We start from the raw sequence: 12,339 nt of genomic DNA, 5'->3' as shown, positions 1-12,339 counted from the left end.
TTAGGATAGTGTTTGGGTATATTAATGGTACACCTAGTAGGTGAAGTCTAAGTTACCCAGGATAACCTTCCTTTAAGGAAGACTTAGATGTAATTGACCCTATTTTCACACAGGTACAACCTAGAATTGAATCTTATCCTCCATACTGTTAGATACTCTATGGGGTACTCAGTGAGCTGTTATTAACAAGGAGGGTCAGGTTATCTGTTAGATGAGAAGCTGAGGACTGCAGTAATCAATACTACTCTATCAAGCACTGAATATGTCAAAGTTAATTCAGGAAAAATAGCCAAAGTTATTGTTTATGAACTCATGACATTCAATTTACACTGCCCACTCCCACTTAAGCTGTGAAGAAAACAAGCTTTCCATGACTAGGTTACATGAAAATGTAGTGGTTTTTTCCAACAGTCAACTTCTAGGCAGTTTCAAAATTGTTCGTAGAATATATACTCTTCAAATTGTGAAAGTTGAAAATAAAATCGCCTAACTTTTAGATGTACTTTTCTGAAATCCTGAAAGGGTACCATGTTAAGATACGAACACATAATGTTGGCTTGAGAGAAAGGCTTACCAACCCCCCCCCCCAAAAAAAACCCCAAAAACCAAAAAAACAACCTCAGCATTTTATCTGGGTTACCCACTAATGAGGAAATCACTCACTAATGGCAATCATTAATTTGTAAAGTTTTCTTATCACAGTGATGTTTTATGTGTTACTGGATTTCAAAATGCAAAGAGGAACAGAGCTTTGTGTGAGATTTCCAAAGCAGTGTCAAATGTTGTTTCTGTCACTTCCACCCAGTGCCAAAAAGACCTCGGGAGACATGGACTGTAAATGTATTTTATTTTGTAAGCAACAATCAAAATATATTTGTGCTACTGATTTTTTCAAATAGTAAATGGGATCTTAACAAAATTTGTCCATTTAGATGTAGTCCTGAACAACTTTGGAATCTGCAAAACCCTAACTAAATAAACAGAAGCAACTGCACAGCTGAGATGGAGGTGGCACAGGTGTCTTACACGTCACCAGATCACCTTCAGAGTTCCCTTCACTGTGAGCACTAGGAACAGCAAAGGCATATACACAGAGTGTCACTGGCAGCTCTCCTCACTGCTTTATTTAAATACAACGGTATCCAACATTGCTGCCAAACACTGGACAATATTTGAAGTCATAAGCACATCCACATGTTCTTCCAAATGACGTTTGGGATCCTAAAAGAGAAAAAAATGTAAAAAAAAAAAAAAAAAAAAAAAAAAAAAAGAAAAGAAAAATTAAATAAGAAAAGAAAAGACAGTTGTATTACCAGTAAACTATTTTTTTCAAGAACAGATTAAATTGGTAATAAAGCCTAAATTTACACATATTGTTACATTCTTGTGGCGTCTGAATTTGTTAAGAAGCTAAAAAAGCTACTCAATGAAAAATCTGATTTGTGCAATCAATGTTAGTTATAGATCTGTCCCACAAATTTTCATAAAAGGTAACAAGTAAAACTCACATTCCCCTGATTTTAAAAAGGTGCACTTACGTGTATATGCCCAAATAGTATGTACATTCGGTCAATATATTTTAATGTCTAATGATGTGTTATTTAAGGCATGGATAACAGTATAATGTGAATTCTTGGTTTTGTCTTTGTAAAAATATGGATTCTGTATAATCTTAATATTTCAAGAAATGGTTCAAGAAATATTCTTGGATCAAAAGCCACTGTAATTGAACATTTTAAGTGTAATTAGGACTAATTCTAAAATGTTAAGGATGCTTCATCCAGCTATTCTGGAAAACTGTCTCATTGAAACTTACACAGGCACAACTCTTAAAACGCGAGCAGACCCATTTTAAAATAGGTCAGTTTGAAGTATAATAAAAAAATTAAAATGCTTACTTATATTTTTTAAAATGTCATTTCAGCTAAGTTTGACAGTTCAAAAGAAGATAAATACAATATACAATAAGGAAATATTTTAAAGCATTATTTCTTATATCTGTTTAAAATAACTAAGAGTTATAACTTATACATCTTCTTCCCTGGATAATGTCTTGGCTCTGCTTTTCTTATTCATGATTGCAATATACCAAGTTCTTACACCTGACACAATATACACTACAAATAATTCCAATGACTAGTCTACAGTACTATTATTTAGGAATTAAAGCTTAACACATTCCAGGTGAAGGGAAAGACCAGCATTAGAAACAAAACAAAACAAAAACAACACAACCAAAAAACCAAAACAACCCACTGACCTATTTACCACATTTAAAAAATGAGCAGTGGTCATGCCTGGAATTTCAGCACCTGGGAACCAGAGTGTCCCCCGCCCCCCCTCCCCAAAAAAAACAACTAAATGAAACAAAACAAAACTCTGTGAGTTCAAGGCCAGCCTGATCTACCTAACAAGTTCTAGGACAGCCAGGATACACAATAAGACCCTGTCTCAAAAACACAAAATCAAAACAAAAAAACAAAACAAAACAACAACAACAAAAAACCCAACCCCACCATGATTATTATTATTTCTTTTTTGTTTGTTTGCTTTTTGAGATTGACAGGGTTTCTCTGTGTAACCCTGGCTATCCTGGAACTCACTAAGTACACCAGGCTGGCCTCGAACTCACAGAGATCCTCCTGCCTCTGCCTCCTGAGTGTAGGATTTAAAGGCATGAGCTACACTGCCCAGAAGTTTTGATAGTTCCTAAACCACATCAGTTATAATTTTCCAGTTTCACTTTTTAACTTAGTCCTTTCATTTTCCTGTGGGCTGTTAAAGAAAATATGTAAGAAATCACAGCATCAGAAAGCAATATATTTAGTGAGTTCTAGAAAGGGTAAGGCTCTAAACTGGTGATCTAACATATTAGATGTAGCAGAAAATAGAGAGAAGGCTGATATCACATAGACTGGAAAATAAGATGAACTCTATTTTATTTTAGTTAATAGTTCTCATTTTTAAACTGTGGTATTCAGAATGTACTCATATTTAAGCTCCTTCTTTATAATATATGATTGAGTCAGACCTTTGCCCTACTACTCTGTTGGATTAATTGGTTTTACAGTGAATCAGTAACTCATTTATCAGTTATCTACATTACTTCTTGTGGCAGCTGGGTGATTCTTAGAGATTTTCCATCCAAGAATGGTCCTGGCCCAAACCTACATAGCTTGTGAGATGTGATGGGATCAGAGCATATGGTAGGATGGCTGAAAGCAAAGACAGCTTAGTGTCTTGCATCTGAAATATCAAGATTCTGCCAACATCAGCAATATGATAACCATGTTCCATGAAATAGGGAGAAATGTAATCAACATTCTTTAGAAAAACAGTCTAATTAATCTGTAGATTCTTTTAATTGCTGGGTATGTTCCCTCATCCACTGATAACCAGACTTAAATATATATTTCATCTTAGAAAGCAAAAGAATCATTATTTAAACCTTTTCTCACAGTGCAGTCAATAGAATCCTAAACTTTCTCTGGATACCAGCTATACAGTAAACAAAATCTACCTTTAAGAATGGTTACACACGAAGTAAATCTGTAGGAATACTACCTACCTATTGATAAAATATATCGTTATAGAAATGGTTATTAACTAAATAAATCCACCATCCTTATTATTTTACCTCATCTATAGTAAAATTATTCAGGGTCCTTTAATTCATTTTTAGTATAATAGTTTCACTAAGGACAGTATGCCATAGAGTAGAGATTTATGATGAATTCTCTACAAACGACAAAGAGAATTGGAAATCAAATAAATATAGTGGCCTTTAAAATTTAGTATGTTTAAATGACAGAAGAAAAATGTAGTATAAACAAACAAGGAAAAAATTATGGTCCCTACAATAGCTTTACCACTATGAGCGCATGTCGGCACGCGGCTGCGCCACTATGAGCGCGTGTCGGCACGCGGCTGCGCCACTATGAGCGCGTGTCGGCACGCGGCTGCGCCCCCTCTCCTCACCTGCTTGCCAACGTTCTTTATGGCCAGCTGTTCAGGTGTCATCTTATCTTCTTCTTCTACAGCCTGGGAATGAACACAAAGGGCAGAGTTTCAAATTCTGTATTTACTTTTCCCACTGAAGAATAATCACCAAAACAAAGATAATCATAATTTTCATTCAGAACACCTTTTATTCAAACAATTTGTTGAAAAAAGCAATTTTGTTAATCCAGAGCAATCTTAGGGTAATGAAAACTACTATCAGCATCATTTAAAAATATATAAACAACACCAGAAAATATCACACAGACTCACTGAATGGCACTGAGAGATGGGAAGATGGAAGCCTGAGGCAGCCTACTTTGCTACCACTTAATTTCCCTTTCTCCCTTCCCCACTCTCACTAGCCTCCTCCCCAACTTCCTATTTCTCCTTCCTTTCTTTCACCAATCTAGCCCGTGTGTATCTAGTACATCTCTAGCCTGTGTGTACTTAGTACGTATCTAGCCCGTGTGTATCTAGTACATCTCTAGCCTGTGTGTACTTAGTACGTATCTAGCCCGTGTGTATCTAGTACATCTCTAGCCTGTGTGTACTTAGTACGTATCTAGCCCGTGTGTATCTAGTACATCTCTAGCCTGTGTGTACTTAGTACGTATCTAGCCCGTGTGTATCTAGTACATCTCTAGCCTGTGTGTACTTAGTACGTATCGAGCCTGTGTGTATCTAGTACTTACTAATACCATTAAGGATCAAAAAGCTGCTGAGTTTTGATCTAACATGCATATTATAAGTTAATATCTATACATCTTTAAATCTCTACAATATGCATTTAGAAAAAAATCGCAATTCCACAAAGTCATAATTTCAAGTTTTTAGCATCAAATTTATTACACAAATTAAAAAGCATATTAAAAGCACATGAAAATTATACTTTAGAGTTATCTAAAAATTCTCTGTGTCTAATCGTAAGCTTTCTCGTAAACCCTCATAATAACGACGACACTTCGGCCAGAGCTCTGCACGGCCCTCTCACAGAGCACCCTAACCTGAGAAGTCCATGAGCAGTATGGGCATGTCACAGCTGCAAGGCAGAGCCTGCATTTGGTGAGCTCGTGGTCTAAAGTCTATTCATGGCATCTGATAAATAGAAGATGAAGAAACCTTAATGATCATGAACCTCCAGAAATGTTACCACAGCGTTTACCATAAAGGTGGCTATAAACAAGGGCAACATGTAGTGTCAGAAAGCAGAAAACCAAATCCCAGTGAGGATTAGATTTGGACACTCTTAAACTTAATAATCTCACAGCTGCCAAATTTCTTCATGTGTGAACAATGAACATGTAGGAAATGCAATCATCAGACATTTCCCATAAACTGGGAAGTTTGGCTGTATTTCACACCTTCTTAATAGTTTTGTAAACAGAGAACTTGAAAATGAGCAAAGATGGCAAGTGTCTAATTTTATAAATGGACAAACTATCTAGAGAATTTTCGCCAGTAGAACCTGCCTAAAGAGAAAAGATGGTGGGTATCTTTTGTGTCTGCTGATTACTGGAGAGTGCTTATTTATAACATATTAGGAATTACAATCAAGCCTGAACACAGGAAAAATAAAAGTCACAAATACTCCAAGTAGAACTCAGCAGACAGAGAATATGTTCCTTTTTGAAGTCAGATGTCATTCTATTAGTCTGCTAGTTATGAAAGTATTTTCTAGCTAGGAAATGGCTTTTTCTACTTTTCAATGTCTTATAAAAACACAAACACTGAAAGACAATACAGTTTATCTTTCTACATTATTTTTACAACTGTGACACTCTGCCTAGCTGAGCTGAAAGCATGTTAGATGAATGGAATTCAATTCTCCTAAGTGTGTACTCCACACCCATTCAGTGTGAGCTGTTCTACACACATGGCAACAACAGCACTTACTACAGTACTCGGAGGACGCAAGAGTTTTGGAATTTGGCTCAAAACACCAATCCACATATAAATAACCATTACAGAGTATTTTGGATTAATGCACGTATCAGAGAGGGCAAATAAACAAAGATGAAAGTCAAAAGCATTTAAAGCTTTTTAATATTATTTGAAAGAATAAATAGGATATAAAAAGCACTGATAAAATTTAAAATTCTTGTACAACATTTAACCACTTTACCAATTAGTTTTTCTATTCCCAATAATTAAAAGAGGGTTCACAAACTCTTTGAGAAGTGCAGATGGTAAAAAGTACTCCCAGCCATGGATGCCATCTGGGAGATGAGGAGCAGCTGTAGATTTAGGCATATACTAAGGTTGCAAACCCCCACGACAGAAGACGTAAGCACATCCTTCCAGTGTAAGAAGGACCGGGTCACGGCATCAAAGTCCTCAGTACTTTCTCCTACCTCAGTTACCTGTATCTCATCTCCCATTTGGGGAGGACCAGTCTGCCTTCACTCATAGTTCTATTCTGGCTAGTCCCCAGGAAAAATTAAGAAATGATAGCAGCAGAAACAAATGAAATTCAGGCACAGGCAGTGTCCTCACTAGGGAACTTCTGTGTTTATGGCAACTTCTGTGATTTGGCTTCAAAATTTGCTTTTGCATTCGTGCTCTTCGGTTTACTCAACCAACAAAAAAGCACTGAAAATGTTTGTGGCTATTCACACTAGAAACGTTTTTAACAGTTTATCAACAAAGACCCCCAGATGGCTATCCCGTCATGCACGGTCTGCACAGTTCTAAGAAATTCTTGGAATTTGGTCTGTTATGTGATCGTAATCCCCTCAAATGTACCCTCTATTTTAAAGAGACTTTTACTAAACATATTACCACCATTCTCTCTCTTTTTTTCTTTTAACAAATGATCAAAATTTTCAAATGAACGATGTCTCAATTTCATCATTATTTATCTTTTAATATAGACTGGACCTTGGCATGTCACTAGCATTTGTTGACAGATATCCACAGAGCACCTCCAGTTTTCTGAACACCTGTACAATTAATTATTCCAACACCTGTTTTCTCTCCCATCCCTTAACCTGCTTTTAGCATATCCTATTCCATAAGTACCTCTGAATAGCCCTTCGGCTGCTTTTGGTTCTGTACTGAGTTCTTTGTTCATTCTACAACGTACTACAATTCCACTTAAGTACATGTTTTCAAACACCACTAATAGAACATTTATTTTTAATGTAACAAAGGACAAAAAAGCTGCCACAACGCATACGCTTTTTTTCCACCAATAAACAGTCTCGGTGTAACTTCCAAGTGTTTACTTCTTTTGCGATTTTAAAATTTATTTTTTTATAGTGAATAGAACTAAACTAACACTACTGGCTATAAAGGCAGAAAGTCTAAATAGTTTCTTACAAAATATATTTTGGAAAGCAAAACAAACAAATATGAAGCAATCTGTAAAACTTTCTAAGATAGAAGAGACTAGACTACAAAGGACAACAAACTTTTGCCTACCACCACCACTAAATGGCAGCATATGAATGTATATTTTTGAGAGAATGTCTTACTACACATGTCAAGCTATCCTGATATGCTGAAACTTACTGTGTACCAGGCTAGCCTCAGTTGACAGGGATCCACCTGCCTCGCCTTTTCAGGTGCTGAGATTAAAGGCATGTGCCACCACGTTGAGCCGCATATGTTTTTACAAATATTACTTCATTGAATTCTTAAAATGTCCTGGCCAAACATCAGCGTTTTTGCATATAAAGTGACCATTAGCCGCTTGGTGTGTTTACTTGAGGTACATCATCTTTACCAAGGAATTTTCAAGCTTGTCTCAACTCTCAAGGAGCTCACATTTGGGCTTTACTTACATTTAAATCTCAAAGCACAAAACAAAAGGTATCAAAAAGGAATGACATAGTGGTAAGGAAAGGCAACTAACTTCCTTCTGAAGAAGCCGACTAAGGAAAGGCTAATGATGAGGAGACTGCATTTGAGGCGGTCAGACCTAAGGAATACACAGCAGCGAGTCTGCCCTTAGAAGGCACAGGGGTTTTAAAATTTTTAGTGGCAGTTCATAATATTAGTTAATGAGAGTTACTTCTGATAATTTGTTGTTTAATAAAGTCATAATTATGGTAGAAAAAACAGTCTATCCTAACCATTCAATAAATGTTTACTGAGTAGTCACTATCTGGGCTAGAAAATAAAACAATTTAGAGAGCTTACTAACTATTTAAAGAGATTGAAAATAAGAACATATCTATAATCCTGACACTGAGAGGAAAAGGAGGGGAAACAGGAGGCTAGCCAGGAGTTCAAGGCCAGTGTGGGGCTAGGCAGCTAGGTTGAACAGTGAAGACTCTTAATAGTAAAAGAAAGTTTACTGGAAAGGTGTGTTTCAGGTGGCCAAAAAAAAGCAAGAAAGGACAGTGTAAGTCTGAAGAATAGCCAACCATCCAGTATCAAGACAAAATCACAGGAAGAGATAGTACTATGGAGAAGCAAGCAAGAGCCAGCTCAGGTCAGAAGACAGATTTCAATCTTCAAAAGCTTTTAAAAGCAAAGAAGTGGAAGCTAGAGCGATGGCTCAGCTGTTAGGGATACAGGCTGTTCTTCCAGACGATGTGGGTTCAGTTCCCAGGACCCACATGGTAGCTTACAACCAGAGAGTTTGATGCCCTCTTCTGGCTCTACGGGCTCTAGGTACACACAAGGTTCACAAACACGCCGGCAAAACACATTACCCCGCCACCCCAAAATAAGGAAGTGACATGAACCAACTTATTTAGCACAAAATTTACTTATAAAAGTAAAAACCATTTATACTTATTACTCCTATCCTAAAACATTTCACTACCCCACAGGGAAACCTACTTAGGCTGTCACTTCCTGCACGCTCCTCCCACCCTGAGTACGGGGTAGGACTAATGTGGCTGTCTGTGGCACAGAATACTTATACAAACAGCACCATATAGCACGACCTTCAGTGCTTGGCTCTTTCATTTACCATGCCTTAGAGGTTCATTGTAGCATAAATCAATATTTTTGACGAGGCAAGTAATAGTCCATTAATATGTCACAATGTATTTAACCAGTCATCTGCTGGTAAGACACTTGGATAATCTCCACCTTTTATTACTGTGAATAATACAACTTACCTCATGGTAAGTTGTGTACAAGTTCTGTTTGATTGTATGTTTTTGCTTCTCTTGAGCATATTTTAGGAGCAGAATTACTACTGGGCTATGAGGTTAAATATATTTTTAACTTTATGAGGATCAGTGAACTGTTCTCTATGGCAGTTGCTCTAATTTGCAGTCTTAGTAGTAATCAGGTTCCAATTCTTTCATATCCTCAGCGACATATTCACTTTCTATTATATTGATTGAGGAAAATGATGTCGGTGTTTTGATCTGTCCATCCACTGGATGGCCTAGCACTTGCTCTATGTAGGCCAGACCTACATGTTTATGTGTTGTAATAGCTGTCTTGGCCCTGCCTCCTAGGAGCCGAAACTACAAACCAGTCAAACAGTCCCTGGCTTCTCACTATCGTTTTGATGTGCATTTCTTTAATGACTGATGTTGATGTTCCTATGCTTTTTGCCATTTGGAGGAATAACTATTCAAATCATTGCCCACTTTTGAACTGGCTTGTGTTATTGTTGAATTGATAGAAATTGGTCTGAGCATATACACTTTGTATTTATTCATTCTGCAGACTGATCACTTCTTTTGGACTTACTTGAGATCAAACATAGCATTCACCATGTTGTTCTCTTCCTGCCTTTCTCTGGTTACACAACCAAGTTTCATTATGAAAAGACCATTTGGCTCTTTGAGAACTAGATCTAAGTGGGAGGAACTAAAAAACATGAAGACTAATTGGGAGATAAGGCAGTGGTAGTGGAAAAGTAAAGAAACACAGTAACTCAAGAATTAATTTGGTTAATTGAATGGATTGTTGATTAGCTAAATATTAAAAAAAGTCAAGAAACGTTTTAATGGGACTGGGAAGAAGGCTCAGCTCGGTGGATAAGAGCATTTGTGGCTCTTACAGAGGACCCAGGATCAATTCCTAGCATCAACAACACTGCTCCTAAGCTTTCTGACACTTCAGTTCCAGGGGATCTGACTCCCTCTTCTGTACTCCATGGGTACTAAGCCTGAACACAGTACACAAATATGCACAAAAAAGACAAAACAAAACAACAAAGCACCCATATATATAAAAATCTTACAAAAGAAAGAAAGAAAGAAAGAAAGAAAGAAAGAAAGAAAGAAAGAAAGGGTATTAAAGGGCCAGGAAGAGGGCTCAGCAGGTAAGGCACTGAGTGCCCAGCCTGACAGCCTAAGCTCAGTGCCCAGGACCCATGCTATAGGAGAGACCCAGGTCCTACATTGTGTCTTCTGACCACACTTGCGGCACAGCACACAGGCATTCCTAACCAACCTATAAACTAATGTAATTTAACTTTTAAAGAAGAATAACATTAAGAACAGCAAAAGTAGTTGTGCCCATTATTTCAGAGATGTATGTCCCAGAGATGTATTTTACATGCCATTCACAGACCTTATTTAGAGACAAGGAACTCTTTCAGAGACTGATTTGTTTTCTAGTCACATAGGAGATAGTTAATGAAAATATGACTTCAGCACAGTCCTATCTAGGCCTCATAGCAACAATTGGTTTTATTTGTTTGTTGGATTTAAAAAACAAAACAAAACCGTGTTTCTCTGTGTGGTGCGTCCTTGGCTGTCCCTGAATAAGAGAAATCTGCCTGCCTCTGCTTCCTAAGTGCTGGGACTAAAGGCTACCACACCCAGGCTCATAACAATATCTGTAACTAGGGAAACACATTACTTTTAGATGATGCATATTAAATAAGTATTAAAGCCAAATCTGGTTGATTTACCAGACAACTTGAACAACAGAGATCCTTGGTAAAAATCTTAAGAGAAAATCCAACTTTAAAGCATAATAAGATTAAATAATGGATAAAAATAAACATCATCTGAATATGTAAACACTTGCATGTGTAGATAATAACAGCAATTTGTAATTCAGCTTTTAGAAAAATAAAAAGGGGTTTGGTAAATCAGTGTGGTGGTGCACAACTTTAATCCCAGCACTAGGAAGGCAAAGGCATGAGGATCTCTAACAGTTTGAAGCCAGTTTGGTCTGCATAGTGAGTTCCAGGACACCTAGGGCTAGTGTAGATTCTGTCTGAAAAAGAAAGGACGGAAAGAAGGAAGGAAAAGTTTCTGGTAAGTATCTGCTAGTTGCCAATGTCCATCTTCCTCTCTTATAATATAACTCTGATTATCCTAAAGGTATCAATGCTTCCAGCTAGAGACTACATTATATAGACTTTCTTGCTGTGAAGTGTGCTCATTTGGCCATGTTCTGACAATGAAAGATAATCAGATTTGTAAACTGGACAATATACAAAGGCTTCAAGAAAGGATTCATCCCTTTGATTTTTCCTTTTCTTCCAATTACACACACACAGAGACACAGACACACACAGAGACAAACACACACATACACAGACACACACACAGACACACACAGACACACACACACACAAACATACACAATCATATTATGGGATGGCTAAGGTTTAGCCATTGTCCTGTATCTTAAGATGACTTGAAAGATAGATGTCAATACAATGAAAGTAGAGCAGAAAGATAGACAAAATCAGAATATGACTCTGAAGTTTCAAACTGGCCTTAAAGTGTAGAATTTCCTATCTTCTATTTTAAAGATGACATTGTTATTAAAACAATGTTGACATATAACATATATTTAAAATAAATATAAAGATCAATTTCAAGAGACTTGAAAGATTGGATCGACTGTTAAAAGCCCTTGTGTTTTTCCAGAGGACACATTCAGTTCCTACCACGAAAATGGCAGTTCACAACTTTTTGTAACTACAGTTCCAGATAATTTAACGTCCTGTTCTGGCCTCCCCTGGACAATAGGTGTGCACATGATAATCATACACACATGTAATGCACATGCAGCACATATATTATATACTTGTACATGTAATATTACAGATTATTGTACCACTGGTGGTTTGTTTCATAAATTTTTAATATTGAAAATTTTGTCTACTTGTTAGGTTTTTTTCCTTTAGTAAGTTTGCCAAGCCCTTTAGTAGACTGTGAAATATAATTCATTTTTAGAGAATTTTTCTTAGATGGGAATAAAAGTAAAGTGATATAGATTGCAAAACCAACATTTGAGATTTTCTACACATAATTTATTTACTGAAATTTACACTTTTAAAAACTTAAGCAGTACTTATGTAAAACCTACTATATGCCAGGCACTTGGACATGCTTTTATCTATTTGTTTTTAAAGCATTTTAAGCACCTACATAATTCTAAACGTAACAGTTATGAAAGTTA

General features: G+C 36.7%; 1 protein-coding gene across 1 annotated transcript in view; it reads right to left on the bottom strand.

Annotated features, from left to right (window-relative positions):
• Positions 1-828: 828 nt before the first annotated feature.
• Positions 829-12,339, bottom strand: part of PSMD14 (proteasome 26S subunit, non-ATPase 14) — a 91,172-nt gene continuing 79,661 nt past the window's right edge. Inside the window, exons 11-12 of the mRNA XM_084799407.1 lie at positions 3,979-4,041; positions 829-1,221 (exon numbers count right to left, since the gene is read on the bottom strand). Of these exons, the coding sequence (XP_084655533.1) occupies positions 1,123-1,221; positions 3,979-4,041 (162 nt within the window). The 3' untranslated portion in view covers positions 829-1,122. The remainder of the gene's footprint in view (positions 1,222-3,978; positions 4,042-12,339) is intronic.

This window comes from Acomys minous (assembly GCF_964271855.1).
Source record: "Acomys minous genome assembly, chromosome: 10".
NCBI lineage: Eukaryota > Metazoa > Chordata > Mammalia > Rodentia > Muridae > Acomys > Acomys minous.
This window is presented reverse-complemented; position numbering and strand designations above follow the sequence as displayed.